This window comes from Macaca mulatta, chromosome 7 (assembly GCF_049350105.2).
Source record: "Macaca mulatta isolate MMU2019108-1 chromosome 7, T2T-MMU8v2.0, whole genome shotgun sequence".
In the NCBI taxonomy this organism is placed as follows: domain Eukaryota; kingdom Metazoa; phylum Chordata; class Mammalia; order Primates; family Cercopithecidae; genus Macaca; species Macaca mulatta.
This window is the reverse complement of record NC_133412.1, coordinates 125,601,662-125,619,040: the sequence shown is the minus strand read 5'-3', so window position 1 is coordinate 125,619,040 and position 17,379 is coordinate 125,601,662. Positions and strand designations below refer to the sequence as shown.

The window sequence follows — 17,379 nt, the reverse complement described above, 5'->3', positions numbered from 1 at the left end:
AGGTTTGGTTGTTTAACATAATCCCAAACTTCTTGGAGGCTTTTTCATATTTTCTTATTTTTTTGTCTTTGTTGCATTGGGTTAATTCGAAAACCTTGTCTTCGAGCTCTGAAGTTCTTTCTTCTGCTTGTTTGATTCTATTGCTGAGACTTTCCAGAGCATTTTGCATTACTGTAAGTGCGTCTATTGTTCCCTGAAGGTTTGATTGATTTTTATTTATGCTATCTATTTCATTGAATATTTCTTCCTTCTTGTATAATTTTTTTCAATGTCCTTACATTGGGCTTTGCCTTTCTCTGGCACCTCCCTGATTAGCTGAGTAACTAAGCTTCTGAATTCTCTTTCAGGTAGATCAGGGATTTCTTCTTGGTTTGGATCCCTTGATGGAGAGCTAGTGTGATTTTTTTGGGGATGAGGTGAAGAATCTTGTTTTGTCATATTACCAGAGTTGGTTTTCTGGTTCCTTCTCATTTGGGTAGGCTCTGTCAGAGGGAAGGTCTAGGGCTCAAAGCTGTTGTTCAGTTCCTTTTGTCCCATAGGGTGTTCCCTTGATGCAGTACTCTTTCCCTTTTCCTAGGGATATGGCTTCCTGAGAGCCAAGCTATAGTCATTGTTATCTGTCTTCTGGATCTAGCCACCCAGCAAGTCTGCCAGACTCCAGGCTGGTACTTGGGGTTGTCTACACCGAGTCCTGTGATGTGAACCATCTGTGGGTCTCTCAGCCATGGATACTGGCACCTGTTCCAGTGGAGGTGTCAGAAGGGCAAAATGGACTCTGCAAGGGTTCTTAGCTTTGGTTGATTAATGCACTATTTTTGTGCCGATTTACCTCCTGCTGGGAGGTGGCACTTTCAAGAGAGCATTGGCTCGAAAGTGCATTGGTGTCGGGAGGAACAGGCAGTGAGCAGGGCCCTATAACTCCCAAGAGTATATGCCCTTTGTCTTCAGTTACCAGGGTGGGTAGGGGACCATTAGGTGGGGGCAGGGCTAGGCGTGCCTGAGCTCAGACTCTACTTGGGCAGGTCTTGCTGCGTCTGCTGTGGGGGATGAGGGTGAAGTTCCCAGGTCAATGGAGTTATGTTCTTCGGAGGATTATGGCTGTCTTTGCTGTGTCATGCAGGTTGTCAGGGAAGTGGAGGAAAGCAGTCACAGGCCTCACCCAGCTCCCATACAACGCAAAGGGCCAGTCTCACTTCCACTGTGCCCCCACTCAAAAGCACCAAGTCTGTTTGCAGGTAGTGGGTGAACAGGGCTGAGAACCTGCCCTAGGCTACCTGCCTTCCAGCTGCGAAAATAAGTACGGCTTTCTTTCTTCCCCAACCTGTGGCGTCTGCACACTGGATTCATACCCTCCCCTGAGTTCTGGCCAGTAGACTTTTCGATTGGTTCAAATTGTTACAAAGTTCAGCTGGAGGTTCTTTTTGCCTGTGGCCTTTCTGAGTGCCTCCAGTAGCCCTCAAGGACCCCTTGTGAGGTGAGGCACAGATGGCTTGGTAGGGTACCCAGCGAGCCCACAGGGATTTTCCTGCTGCTTCCTCTATCCGTGTATTTCGCTTTTGTTCTACTCTCTAAATTGACTCAGCTCCAGGTAAGGTCAGAATCTTCTCCCGTAATCTAGACCTTTAGGTTCCCCCATGGGGGTGTGTGTTCGGGGTGGACGATCTGCCTTTCCCACTTCCACAGTTTGAGTACTCACAGTATTTGGGGTGTCTCCCAAGTCCTGCAGGTGCAATCGCTTCCTTCAGAGGGTCTGTCAGTTCTCTTGGCTCTCCTTATGTATTGCTGCAGTTTTGGAGCAAAAGTTCATGATGCGAGCCTCCACACGCTGTTCTGTCTGTCCCCATTCCTTTTATTACCCAACCACATTTGATCCAACTTTTGATTATTACTGAGTGAAGGGATAATTAAGTCTGTAGACACAACGATCTGTAACCTTTTTTTTGAGATGGAGTTTTGCTCTTGTTGCCCAAGCTGGAGTACAATGGTGTGATCTCAGCTCACTGCAACCTCCACCTCCTGGGTTCAAGTGATTCTTCTGCCTCAGCCTCCCAAGTAGCTGGGATTACAGGTGTGCACCACCATGCTTGGCTAATTTTTATATTTTTAGTAGCAACAGGGTCCAGGCTGGTCTCAAACTGCTGACCTCAAGTAACCTACCTGCCTTGGCCTCCCAGAGTGCTGGGATTATAGGCATGAGCCACTGCGCCCAGCCTCTAATCATTTTTTAAAGAAGCAAATCCTCTTACTTGCTTTCATATTTTCCTTTATGCAAGGCAAGTTGCAATCTACAGACAAATTTAAGTTTTCTTCTTTTAGATTCTCTAGCCTTACTGGCAAATACTTAGAAGAAAAGCAATGAAGGAGAAAATATAAATCATAATGAAGTAGTGATTGGATAATATTCCTCAAGAATACGATTAATTATCCCTCTCTCCACCCCATTTAATTAGACACAAGATGAAAATGGAAAAAGATTTTCTTGCATTCTTTTCTATTAATGACCAAATAAAGAGACTACCTGTCTCCTTAATGCAAGGGCTCAGAGTTGTATGTGTTTGTAGAATAAAAAAGTAGATAAGCAATCCGGGACTTGTTTTCCTTTTCATTCACTATGTTCTTTATGAATAACAACTTTTTTTGGTAATCAGATATCAGAATGGATTATTTTGGAAGTTCAGGGAACTTAATGTAGAAATGCATTGCATAGGTAATTACAATGTTTTGTGTTTATGTTGAAGCCTACACTATAACTTTATAAATTAGGAAACTATAATAATACCTTGGGCATTTAGTTCTATCATCTGTCTTTCTGACAGATCTGACTTTGTGGGAAAAAGCCATTTGTATCTCTTAGTCCAAGACAATGAAGAATGTTTTTTACTCTGTCACAAGGTGGCAGCAAATGTCAAAATTTTATACTTACATAATACCTGTATCTAAAATAATCTGTTTTTTCCTTTAAATTAGGAACCTATTTGAAATTACTGCATTGATAAAGTATATGGGATGTAATACTATAGGCATCTTAGAATATTAGACTATTTTAATTGAAACATGAATAAATATTGGAACCATTTTACAGGAATAAAAATAAAACTTTTAAATTGATAACTTCAGTATAACTTTTAATGATATGTATCAGTATTACTTTTCTGGTTTTAAAAATAACATCAAAATTTTCCATTTCAACTGTAGGGACAAAGAAATAATCACATTTTTAGCAGTAGTAGACATACTGAGGATGCTTATTGAAAGGAAAGCACTGCAGCTGGAAGAGCACTATATTCCGTACTTGGGTGGCAAAATATATAACATGGCACTTTGTATAAACAAGCATCACCAGATGTTTATTGATGAAATTGAAGCAGCTGCGTTGTCTGGGGTATATACCCTGGGGTTTGTTGTCATGCACAAGGAAAATTTAGGAAACGGACACACACAAGGAGTTTAGGAGCAGTTTAATAGAGAGAAGAGAAAGAGAAACAGCTTCCTCTATAGAGGAATGGGTCTCCAAGCGGAAAGGACTGGCTGGCAGCGAATGTGTCGAGTTTTATAGTCCAGTTTTAGAAGGTGGTGTCTGATTTACACAGGGCTCATAGATTGATTCAGTCAGGTATGATGTTTACACAGTGGCACAGGAAAGTCTGGTCGACCCACCTTAATCTTATACAAATGGGCTTTCCAGTTGTCTGGGGCCATCTTGTCTGCTCCTTATGGAACACATGCCTGGCAGTGAAGGGAAGACCGAGCGGCCATGTTGAAAAAGTCTAATCCTTAGTTCCTGCCAGTACGTGCAGACTTCCAGCTTGCAGGCTGCTCTTTGTTAGAAAAAGATCTGGGGCTGCTTTTCATTAAAAAGAAAAACCTTACCGAGGACTCCCATACCCTTGCTATCTGCCTAAGTGATTTCTTCTTAACTCCTGTATCAAAATGATTAAAACAAGGATAAGAGAACTTTGATAGGAAGTAACTTAGCAGGTCTGATTTGGGAAGATATAAGGATTTATATTTGTTTATATGCTCATACAAAATTCAAGTATTAATATCCTTTAATGTAAGAATTTAAAATTTATGAAGAAATACCAATGTACATTTTACACATTTTTACTGGGTACATACTGTGTAACAGACACTGTGCTAGGCAGTGGGTATATAGTGGTGAATAAGACAAAGGCCGGGCGCCATGGCTCGTGCCTGTAATCCCAGCACTTTGGAAGGCTGAGGCAGGCAGATCACGAGGCCAGGACCATCCTAGGTGAAATCCCATCTCTACTAAAAAATAGAAAAAATTAGCCGGGCATGGTGCTGGGCACCTGTAGTGTCAGCTACTCGGGAGGCTGAGGCAGGAGAATGGCGTGAACCCGGGAGGCAGAGCTTGCAGTGAGCCGAGATTGCTCCAGCCTGGGCTACAGAGTGAGACTCCGTCTCAAAAAAAAAAAATTAAAATTAAAATTTAAAAAATTTGGTGATAAAATATTAAAATATCACATTCACAATTTTAATCATATGATTAAGTTACATTTAGACTATATTCTAAATTGACACACAAAGATTCCTTCTTTGATCTAGTATGATACTAAATTTTATTTTTTATTAGAATTTATTCTTTTGAGTTGTATGGTGCTTATTTTATTTAGCATTTGATCTCTTTCCACATAGCGATTTATAATATTTTAGATAACTTTACACGTTTTATTATAGAGCAAGTAGGAATTTCTGTTTGAGATTCTACTATGTGTTTTCTTAGGCTGAAAAGAAATTATAATATTTAGACAGGTTAGGTGTCTGAAGTCCTATGTGAGTTTCACATATGTCATTTATTCACATGCATATTTAAGGTGCTGCAGGTGCTGGAAAATCAGTGATAAATAAACAGACACAGTCCCTGCTCTCACAGAGTTGTCTTGGTAGAGACACATTAATCAGATAATGAATAGTATATAATTACATAAGGAGATAAGGAAAGGAGCATGGTTCTATAATAGCATATGTCAAGGGAACCTGATGTAGATCAGTGTGTCAGAGAAGGCTTCCTTGAAGTTGTACATGGTGAGAAAGATTTAAACTCTGCAAAGGTTGGTGGGGGTAAGCTGGTACCAAAACAGATTTGAGTTTTGAAAAGATATCTCTAGTATTAGTGTAGAGACACTGAATTCAAGGAGATGAATTAGAAGCCTATTGTAGTTATCCAGGAGAAATAACAACTTGAGTAGTGGCAGTGAAGAGAAATGGACAGTAATTAGAGATACTAAAAATTTAGGTGGTAAAATTGAAAGAACATGCTGATTAATTAATAGGCATGAAGGGCTTGGGAATGGGGAGGTATGAAAGATGAAGCTTTGTTTTTTTGAGTTGCACAAGAGCAGCAACATTTACCAACAAACACAGAAAAGAAACCATATATGGTTTTAGACTTGTTGAGTTTGAGGAGGTTTCCATTCAAAGGAAAACAGAATATAGTAAGGATACATGGGTCTTTTGGAACTACAAGGAGTTTGGGCCAAAGACATAAATACAGTATTCATTAGATTATCTGTGGTTATTGAGGTTGTGTAGGAAGAGAGTGAAGAAAAACAAGAGAAGGCAGCTTAAGCTGAGCCTTGAAGGACTCCCAACTCTACTGGCTGAAGAGCCAACAAAAGGGAACAAAGAGGAGAAACTAGAAAGGAAGGGAAAAGGCCAATAGGGGATGGTGTTGCAAAGATCAAGGCAAGAGAGTGTTTAAGCAGGAGTGTTTCATGCTGAGAGGTTAAAATAAGAATGGGATAGAAAAATATTGAAAATCCTAAGCAAATGCATTTTCTACAATTAGTAATTACAAATGTGCATTTTCCTTTTATTTAGGCACATCTACTATGCTTCTTACTAGAATAAACTGTGCAGATTGGTCTGATGTATGTACTAAGCAAAATGTTACTGAATTTCCTGTTGTAAAGATGTACAAGAAAGGGGAGAACCCAGTATCTTACGCTGGAATGTTAGGTACCAAAGATCTCCTAAAATTTATCCAGCTGTAAGTATTCAGCTTCATTATAAGATCTTTAAATGTTTAGGTCTTTCGAAGTTCTAATTCTCAGACTTTGCTAACACTTTAAATAGGTTAAGGAGGATACTAGAATTGAGATCACAAAATAAATATTCATGAGAGTCTATGTACATTTCGTCACTTTTGGGGAGACAGTAATTTTGTTTAATGAGTCTGATTTTCTTTAAGAATAATATTTAATTTTCTATATTTTGTAAGATATTTATCCTATGTAATATATTGTTTGCTATGTTTAGTATGCTTTTTTTAAACAAACTGTAAATATCTTTAAAAATTAATTTTTAATATAGCTATATATTTATCCAGCAATAGGATTTCATATCCAGTGAATATAACATCGATTCAAGAAGCAGAAGAATATTTAAGTGGGGAATTATATAAAGACCTGATCTCCTATTCTAGTGTGTCAGTACTGGGACTATTTAGTCCAACCATGACAACAGGTAAGTAGAGCTGAGCTTTTAAATTATATAGTACAGTATATCATTGCTTGCTAGTTTTATTTTTTAAGAATATCTTTTTAAATTATAGAGAATTTCAAAATTATGGAGAAGTTTGAAGAAAAATAAAATACTGTAAGCTAATTATTCAGACACAATGTTAAATTTTGATGTAATTTCTTCCATCTTTTTTCTGTGTACCTACATATTGCATATTTATGTATGTTTTAACATAATTGGGCTAAAGCTGTGTATCTAGGTTAGAATCTTGTTTTTTTTTTTTGAAACGGAGTCTTGCTCTGTCACCAAGCTGGTGTGCAGTGGCGTGATCTTGGCTCACTGCGACCTCTGCCTTCTGGGTTCAAGTGATTTTCCTGCCTCAGCCTCCCGAGTAGCTGGGACTACAGTTGTGCACCACTATGCCCAGCTAATTTTTGTGTTTTTAGTAGAGACGAGGTTTCACCATGTTGGCCAGGATGGTCTCGATTTCTTGACCTCGTCATCCGCCTGCCTTGGCCTCCCAAAGTGGTGGAAGTACAGGCATGAGCCACCGTGCCCAGCCAGAATCTTGTTTTTATTTAACATTACAGTGATGTATTGATATTCTTCATGAACGTTACGGCTGCATAATATTTGGTGAATATATATATATATCAAAACGTATTTAAATTTTTTTTTTTTTTTTTTTTTTTTGAGACAAGGTCTTGCTCTGTCACCTAGGCTGGAGTGCAATGGCGTGATCTCAGCTCACTGCACCCTCCACTTCCGGGGCTCAAGCAATCCTCCTACCTCAACCTCCTGAGTAACTGGGACCGCAGACATGTGCCACCATGCCTGGCTAATTTTTTGTGTTTTTGTAGAGACGGGATTTCACCATGTTGCCCAGGCTGGTCTTTAACTTCTGAGCTCAAACTATCCATGCACCTTGGCCTGCCAAAGTGTTGGGATTACAGATGTGAGCCACCATACCTGGCCTTTCTTAACTGTTTACAAACTGTATTTGTACTGTTTTCTTTTTTTTTTTCCTTCCGTATGTGAAGAATATTTTTGAGTCTTTGTGTGGATTTTAGACTATATAATGAGTTTAGATTCCCAGTGGAATAACTATGCCTTCTGTAAATTGTAAGTTGTATATATTACTCATTGGTTTTTTTTTTGAGACAGGGTCTCTCCCTATTGCCCAAGTTGGGGTGCAGTGGCACAATCACAGCTCACTGCAGCCTCAACCTCCTGGGCTTAAGCGATCCTCCCACCTCAGCCTCCTGAGTAGCTAGGATTATAGACATGTGCCACCATGCTCACTAATTTTTTAATTTTTTGTAAAGACGAGGTCTCCCTGTGTTGCCCAGGCTGCTCTCAAACTCCTGGGCTCAAGCAGTCTTCCTGCCTTGGCCTTCCGAAGTGCTGGTAGTAAGGCATGAGCCACTGTGCTTGCCCACTCATTTTTTTAAATGGGATTTTACTGTTTGTCTAATGAATTGGTGTGAGACCTTTGTACATTAAGGATATTAAGCTTTTGTCATTTTGTTCCAGTTATTTTCCCTCAGTTTGTTATTTGTTCTTTAGCTTTGTTTAATGATAATTTTATGTATCACATTTAAAATTTTTTTAATCTATTGACTTTAAGATTTTTTCCATTGCTTTTACCTATAAAAAAAGCCTATCATTTTTGTCACCTAATATTCACTTGTATTTTTTCTTGCTTTAATTTACAGTATTTTCTTATTTTAATTTGTCTTGCTTTGTCTATTTTTTAAAAAAAATTTTTAATAAAATACACATAACATAAAATTTACCATCTTACCTGTTTTTAAGTGTCTATTTTACAAGTATTAAGTATATTCACATTGTTGTACAACTAATCTCCAGAATATTTTCATCTTGCAAAACTGAAACTCTATACCCATTAAACAACAGCTTTTCATTTCATCCTCCTCCCAGGCCCTGGTAACCACCGCTCTACTTTCTGTTTATATGAGTCTGGCTACTCTATGTACCTCATACAGATGGAATCATACAGTATTTGTCTTTTTCTGACTGGCTTATTTCACTTAGCATAATGTCTTCAGGGTTCATCTATATTGTAGTATGTGTCAGAGTTTCCTTCCAATTTTAGGCTGAATACTATTCCATTGTATGTATATATCTTATTTTGTTTATGCGTTTATCCATTAATGAATTTTTGGGTTACTTCTACCTCTTGGCTGTTGTGAATAATGCTGTTGTGAACATTGGTATGGAAATATCTCTCTGGGACTCTGCTTTCAATTATTTTGGGTATATACCAAGAAGTGGAATTGCTGGGTCATATGGTAATTCTGTTTTTAATTTTTGAGGAACCGCAGTACTATTTTCCACCCTGGCTGCATCATTTTACATTCCTACCAACGGTGTACAAGGGTTCCAATGACTTTAACATCCTTGCCAATATTCGTTATTTTACTTTATTTTTTATGATAGCCATCCTAATGGGCATGAAGTGATATCTTGTTGTGGCTTTGATTTGCATTTCCCAAACGATTAGTGATGTTGAGCATCTTTTCATTATGCTTGTTGGTCATTTGTATATATTCTTTGGAGAAATGTCTGTAACTCCTTTGCCTATTTTTTAATTGGGTTATTTATTTTTTTTGTTGTTGCAGAAATTATATATTTTGGATATTATCGTTTATCAAAGTTTTGACTCATAAATATTTTCTCTCATTTCATAGGTTGCCTTTTTACTCTGTTGATTGTGATTTTTTTCCCTTTTTTAAAAGTTTTTAACCCTTTAGATATTTTAGTGCATGGGATGAGCATAGGTGCCAACTTGATTTTTTTTCTAATAGTAACATTTATCATTTTTTTCCTCCTCTATATGTGATTTCACCATCACCGTATTAAGTCCTTATCTATATGTGTGTGTGTGTGTAATATATATGTCTAATTGTTTTCTATTTTATTCACTTTACCTATTGATACTATAATCTATTAGTTTTATAATGCACGTTGAATATATAATCAAGTCTCTGATATGTATTTTTAAATATTTTCTTGTTTTTTTTCTGTTGACTCTTCTAGGTGAGCATTAGTAATTTATACTTATTCTCTTAACTGATTTGGATATCTGCTGCTTGTTTTATGCTTCATTGCTGTTTCTTTAGTTTTTCTTTATTTTTTAAAATATGGTGTCTACTTCTTTTGCTTGTATTTTCTCCAGGACTAGAGAAAATGTTCCCCAAAAACATATTTGAACCTATAAAGTTAAAGATCATTTCAATGATTTTGACTCCCTCTTGTGGAAGATTCTTTTAATTTCTTTTTTTTTTTTAAGTCTTGCCTTTTTTTTTTTTTTTTTTTTAAAAGACAGAGTCTTGTTCTGTCATCCAGGTTGGAGTGCAATGGCGTGATCTCAGCTCACTGCAACCTCTGCCTCCCAGGTTCATGCGATTCTCCTGTCTCAGCCTCCCAAGTTGCTGGGACTACAGGCATGTGCCACCATGCCTGGCTAATTTTTGTATTTTTAGTAGAGATTGGGTTCTATGATTTTTTTTGTTTGTATGCCATGGTTTCATGTAATGGACTCACATTAGCTTTATTGCTGAACAATTTATTTATTTATTGCATCATACATAATAAAATGTTGGAAATCTTTTAAAGAAAATCCTTGCATTCACTTTTCCAACATTTTATTATGAACTTTTTCAAGCATACAGCAAAGTTGGAAGAATTGTACAGTAAACACCCATATACTCACCACCTAGATTCCACCATTAACATTTAATATTTGCTTTAGTACCTACCTGTATATCTTTCCATTTATTAATTCATCTTATTTTTGATGCAATTCAAATTAATGTTTTTGCATTCAACTTTGATATGCTTATAACAATTATTTTTACTTTGATAGTTTTACGTGGCAGCATAAACTATAGTATTTTTTAAATATCACAACTTCTCTTTTCTTATACCCTTACTCTTTATCTCTTGCTTCACAGGAATGTGTCTTTTAATAAGTTTTTAAGGAAGGGTACACATAGGGTGTTTTTTCTGACCGATGGTATTTCTGGGAATGTTATTTGTTGCTTTTGCATCTAGATGGACTCTTGAGTCGGTAACAAAACCCTCAATGTTTTGTTTTTCTTTTCTTTTTCTTTTTTTGTTTTTTTGAGACGGAGTCTTGCTCTGTCACCCAGGCTGGAGTGCAGGGCACAATCTTGGCTCACTGCAAGCTCTGCCTCCTGGGATCATGCCATTCTCCTGCTTCAGCCTCCCGAGTAGCTGGGACTACAGGTGCCCGCAACCACACCTGACTGATTTTTTGTATTTTTAGTAGAGATGGGTTTCGATCTCCTGACCTCGTGATCCACCCTTCTTGGCCTCCCAAAGTGCTGGGATTGCAGGCATGAGCCACCACGCCTGGCCAATGTTTTCTTCACTATGCTAACTCTTACCAATGATCTAGGAAACTTCCCTCCTCCTTGTTTTTCTTTTCTTGAGATGGATTTCAAATTCTGAATGAAAGATTTTAAGAATATTTGTCTGAGAAGAGGACCCCACTGGTCTAGCATTATATTTGCACATAGTAGATACTATTGATTACATATTAAATTTTGCTTTCTACAAATTTACATCTAGCAATTTTTTTCTACTTTGTTTTCAGAATTGTAAAAAGTAAAAGCCAAAGGAACTTACAAAAAATAAATAATAAGTATTAATGTGTACCCTGCGGCTTATCATCTTTGAAGGCAAAATCCTAGAGAGCATATCTTTCTATTTTTTTTTTTTTTTTTTTTTTTGAGACAGAGTCTTGCTCTGTCACCCAGACTGGGGTTCAGTGGCATGATGTTGGCTCACTGCAACCTCCACCTCCCAGGTTCACATAGTTCTCATGCCTCAGCCTCCCCAAGTACTGAGACCACAGACGTGTGCCATGCAGCAGCATGCCCAGCTAATTTTTTGTCTTTTTAGTAGAGACAGGGTTTCACTATGCTAGCCAGGCTGGTCTCAAACTCCTGATCTGTAGTGATCTGCCCACCTTAGCCTCCCAAAGTGCTGAGATTATAGGCATGAGCCACCGCACCTGGCTTTATAGAGATCATAACCTAATAAAAAAATATTTTTATGAAAAATTGGGAAGTAAGTCTGTGTTTTACCCTTCCACCTTCCTTCCCTTTTGAATGTTTTTGCTCCCACGATTGACATTGTCCTCTCTGTACCTCAGGTGCCTGTTTCCCTAACCTTCTCATTTATTATTCACACTAGGCCTCCTTCCAAGAAGAATTTAAGTCTTCAGATAATAAAAAGCACAAATATGATAAAATCATTGAAAACAATGTAAAAACTCAGCAATAAAACAGTGGGGGGTAATTATGTAGAAAGTCTAGAAAACACTGTTGTTTGTCATAAAACTTAGCCCTAAGCAATCTGGTAGCAACTAGAAACAAAAAGGTGGAAGTTTTTCCATCTATCATCATAGGTAATAAATTGCAGCAGACAAGTTAGGGTGCTGATTAATCCACAGAGAAAACTTTTTCCTAATTCAAATACTGAAAAGAATTTTTCATATTGTTTTTTACATTGGGAATCGACATAAGAAATGGTGTGCTTCATCATATTTTTACACAAATGATGAAATGTACATATCATCTCACAAGTCAAAAACATAATGTTATTTAAAGGTAGTTCTGGTGTACCAAAATGATGTAGTCTGGATATGATATTTCATTATTTGACTGGAGTGATTGTTCCCAATATTGTCAGTTAGATATTCATTCCTTTTTATTTCTTTTAGTTTGTTTTTGTTTTTGTTTTTTTGCAAACATTGATATGTTTTTTTGTTGTGTTTTGTTTTGTTTGAGACGGGGTCTTGCTCTGTCGCCCAGGCTGGACAAGCTCTGCCTCCAGGTTCATGCCATTCTCCTGCCTCAGCCTCCCTAGTAGCTGGGACTACAGGCGCCCGCCACCACGCCCAGCTGATTTTTTGTATTTTTAGTAGATATGGGGTTTTGCTGTGTTAGCCGGGATGGTCTCGATCTCCTGACCTTGTGATCCGCCCACCTCGGCCTCCCAAAGTGCTGGGATTATAGGTGTGAGCCATCGCACCCGGCCACATTGATGTGTTAGTAGCTGGACCATCAACATCTGTTGAAGAGAGAATAAATAATGATAAAAGTCATATGAATTTATTAACATTTCTATATAAATTTGTAGTTTGCTAATAAAAGCTAACTTTTGTTAAATTTAGCCTAACGCTGCCTCTGTATATATTTTAAGTTCAGACTAAAGGTTTCTCCATAAGTAGTGAACTGTAACCTAACTAGATGTATAAACAGACTATAACCTACTCTTATACCACTCACCAAGTTTTGGTCAATCAAAGGTGGCCAACTGTTCAAATCCTGTTCAAATGAGACAAAAGCCAAACTGTAACCAATCCAGCTATTTCTGCACCTCACTTCCTCTTACGGTCTGTAAATCCTTTCTGACTCCATGTTGGCACCGGGGTTGCCGTGAACCTATTCTGGTTTCGGGGGGCTGCCCAACCGGCAAATGTTTCTTTGATCAGTTAAACTCTATTAAATTTAGTCTGAAGTTTTTCTTTTAACAGATAGAGTCAGAAATAGGACCTGTAGTAGAGCTTCCAGCGACCCCCAGCAGCATCGAGTGACCAAGTGGTGTACCCGCTGGGCCCATTGTGTCCATTGCTCTCGCAGCCACTGGGGATCGTGGGTAAGTTCTCTTTCAGACTTTGAAGCTCCATGACTTTGTGTTCTGAGCTATCTGAGTTTGTTTGAGCAGATTTGTTTTTTATCTGAACTGGGTTTGGAAGTTGCTACAGAAATTGGACTGGGTCCAGGATCAAATTAGATCTGATAATTAATTGACTTAGATCTAGTTAAAGGCCTCAGATTTCCGAATCAGACAGAAACTGACAGTAAATGGCAATATTGTAGGTAGTATGAAATTTAGCTTTCAGAAATTTGCAGGGACTTTTGTGTTGTATCCCCTTTGTTTCTTTTTCTTGCACTCATAGGTAGGAAAACAGTCAGTGACTAAGTTGATCAAGGAAATCTAAGAGCCAAAGCCAAGATTCAACATAAAAATGAGATCCTTCATTTCTGAAGAACTGAGTACTCCACTTTCTGGCTACAACTACCTACAAACACTTATAAAAATGGCAAAATGTTACTAAAGGTAATTTAAAGTTACAGTAGAACATTTCAAATGAAAAATGCTACACTTTAGAAGTACATTTAAAAATGAGGACTCTCTCATTAGGCTTATTCAGGGATGCCTATTGGTGTGCAGAAGCTTCAGAAAATATTTCAGTATTTTTATTGCCTCTTTTAAAAGACTCTTTGTAACAGGTAGCCAGGTCCAGGCGAAGTGGCTCATGCCTATAATCCCAGCACTTTGGGAGGCTGAGGCAGGCAGATCACTTGAGGTTAGGAGTTTTTAAGACCAAGCTGGGCAACATGGTGAAACCCTATCTCTACTAAAAATACAAAAATTAGCCAGGCATGGTGGCGTGTGCCTGTAATTCCGGCTACTTGGGAGGCTGAGGCACAAGAATTGCTTCAACCTGGGAGGCAGAGATTGTGGTGAGCCAAGATTGCACCACTGCACTCCAGCCTGGATGATGGTGAGAGTCTGTCTAAAAAAAAAAAAAAAAAAAAAAAAAAAAGCTGCCTGTAATCCCAGCTACTCAGGAAGCTGAGGTGGGAGGAATGTTTGAGGCTAAGAGTTCAAGACCAGCCTAGGCTACATAGGAAGACCGTGTCTCTAAAAAATATATGTATATAAACAAAAATATAAAGAACTTGGTGACTACACGTTTAAAAAAAGAGAAACCATTTAAAAGCCAGCAAATGACATTTTTTTTTATAAGAGCCATAAAATCTGCTTCTGTCTGTATGTCTCTATGTCTATATGTGTTATGTTTGTATGATATTTGGTAAAGCTAGTTTTAAAGTTGTTAACAAAGTAAAATAAAAATGGCTTTAAGAGTGTAACTTAAATATAATTCAGACATTTTTGCCTGGGTCTACTGGTCAGACAGGTTTCTGCTGTCTTTACATGTTTTCTGTGATATTTTTGGCACTTACTTGATTTGTCTGTGGGCTAAAGCTGGCTGTTGGGCTTCCCCAGAGATTTGCACACATCTTATTATAAGCTGGTCTTTGGTTTTGAGCTTCGAGATTCTGGGGTCTGGACAGGTGGCCACGGTGAGGCCTGGAGGCATGTTGTCAATGCTTAGGTAACCCGCTGCGGGGCCCCTTGTTCCTGCTTGCTTGGCCCGGATTTGCCTCATGGCCATGCTGGGAGTGGTCAGATTCTCCAGACATCCTTTTCACAGCCCTGTCTTCTGTCCTGACATCTGGTGTGTAAATTTAGGACCCAAAAGAGCCCTGCCTTTTGTAAGCATTGGGTGCCACATGGGTACTCAGTACAGCTGAGAAAGACATTTAGGAGGGTACCTGTGTCATTATTTATTTTCCAATAATCAAAAATCTTAAAGTCATGTTAAATAATAATGAAATGTCTGAGTCATTCCTAAATAAGTTAAAATACTAAAACATTAATTATTAAATATGTTTGTTTATGTACTTTGACATCTTATTTTTACATGATATAAAAAAGCTAAATAGATTTGTTAATAAAATTAAAATATCTTTCTAAAAATTATAAAATGGTTTTCATCTATAAATATTGATATAAAACAGTTCAAAATTAATTTCTAGGTTTTTGCTAGATTTTGGGTTACTAAGAGTCAAAATTATAGTTAATATAATTAAAACTATTAAATGTAAGAGAATTGTAAATAAAGAGTCTATTTAAAAAGCAAGATATATTTTTGGTGAGGAAAGTTATAAAGGCATAAAAATGTGAGAAAAAAATTTAGAAGTTACTTAAAGATTTTTTCAAATTAAAAGAATAAAAAAGATACAGATTAAATAAATTGTAGAAAGTTAAAGAAAACTTCAAAATTTTTATGAGATTACAAAAAGTTTATTTTAAAATCTTGTGTTATTAAAAGCTGACTGAAATGAGATTTGTTTATAAGTTTTTATTAAAATCAGCTTTAGAATTGATCATACACTAATACAAGAACAAAAATTTAGTTTTCTCTTTTGCACATAAATTTCATGTAATAAGAGAATAAAACACTTTTATTCACCTTTTGAATAAACTCTCAAAAAAGAAAGAGGAGACATATTCTATCTTTATTAGGTCCTTTAATTGTTTTTGAAAACTGAGTCCTTTTTTAATCAACAAATAAAGTTGTTTGCTTTTTAAAACCTTTTAATTATCACTTTGGCTAAACAAATGATTTATTTTACAGCGACCTGTGATCTATTTTGATAAGTGGTTTAGACTTTTGACATATTTAATAGGCTTCCCAAAATCAAGTTTAAAATTAAGTCTTTTTGAACTCAAACTGACTTCGAAACGTTACAGAGGGCGCCTGCAGCATCCAAAAGAGAGAGAATGAACAGGTTTATTTATTATGTAAAATTACGTGAAAAACACTGTCAAAAAATAATGTTTAACCTTCTTTGAGTTTCATACGATTTTTAAAATATTTTTTTCTAGTTCTGTGAAAAATATCATTGGTAGTTTGATAGGAATAGCATTGAATCTGTAGATTGCTTTGGGCAGTATGGCCATTTTAATGATACTGTTTCTTCCCATTCATGAGCTTGGGATGTTTTTCTGTTTATTTGTGTTTTCTCTGATTTCTTTGAACAGCGTTTTATAATTCTCCTTTCAGAGATCTAATTTTTGTATTGTTAATAGAGCTAGGGTTTCGCCATGTTACCCAGGCTGGTCTCAAACTCCTGAGCTCACATTATCCTCCCATCTCGGCCTCCCAAAGTGCTGAGGTTACAGGCGTGAGCCACTGCGCCCAGCCTGGATGCTCTTTTTTTCTTTCTCTTGCCTGATTTCTCCAGCTAGGACTTCCAATACTGTGTTGGATGAGAGTGGTGAAAGAGGGCGTCCTTGTCTTGTGCCAGTTTTGAAGGGGATTGCTTCCAACGTTTGCCCATTCAGTATGATGTTGACTGTGGGTTTGTCATTGATGGCTCTTATTGAGGTGTGTTTCTTCAGTGCCTAGTATTATTGAGTTTTTAACATGAAGGGGTATTTCATTGAAGGCCTTCTCTGCATCTATTGAGATAATCATGTGATTTTTGTCTTTAGTTCTGTTTATGTGATAAATCACATTTATTGATTTGCATATGTTGAACTAACCTTGCATCCCAGGGATGAAGCCTACTTGATTGTGGTAGATTAGCTTTTTGATGTGCCACTGGATTTAGTTTGCATGTACTTTGTTGAGGACTTTCAATGTTGATCAGGAATACTGGCCTGAAGTTTTCTTCTTTTGTTGTGTCTCTGCCAGGTTATGGTATCAGGATGATGCTGGCCTCATAGAATGAGCTGGGGAGGAGTCCCTCCTCCTTAATTTTTGGGAATAGTTTCAGTAGGAATGGTATCAGTTCTTCTTTGTAGGTCTGGTAGAATTTGGCTGTGAATCCATCAGGTCCTGGGCTTTTTTTGGTTGGTAGGCTATTTATTACTGATTCAATTTCGGAACTTGTTATTGGTCTGTTCAGGGAATCAATTTCTTCCTGGTTCAGTCTTGGTAGGGTGTATGTATCCAGGAGTTTATCCATCTCTTTTATCTAGTTTGTATAATATAGGGGTTAGGAGTGCTTTTAGTTACTGAGGTTTTCTTGGTTCTCAACTCTCCCTGCTGACAGAGGTAAAAAACAGATGTATGTATATATGTGTGTCTATAAAAATAATTATTCAATAAGATGTGATAGAAAAAAATCAATATTGCTAAATAAATGTGTTTATTTTATGCAATTAAAATATATTTATAGTAGCTGAAAAGCTTTTTAT

At 37.2% G+C, this 17,379-nt stretch overlaps 1 protein-coding gene across 2 annotated transcripts in view; it reads left to right on the top strand.

Moving 5' to 3' along the window:
- TXNDC16 (thioredoxin domain containing 16) overlaps window positions 1–17,379 on the top strand; it is a 113,511-nt gene that overhangs the window by 63,964 nt on the left and 32,168 nt on the right. For both annotated transcript variants that reach the window (XM_015143696.3, XM_015143695.3), the window contains exons 15-16: window positions 5,845–6,013; window positions 6,353–6,489. In XM_015143696.3, coding sequence (XP_014999182.3) covers window positions 5,845–6,013; window positions 6,353–6,489 — 306 coding nt within the window. The remainder of the gene's footprint in view (window positions 1–5,844; window positions 6,014–6,352; window positions 6,490–17,379) is intronic.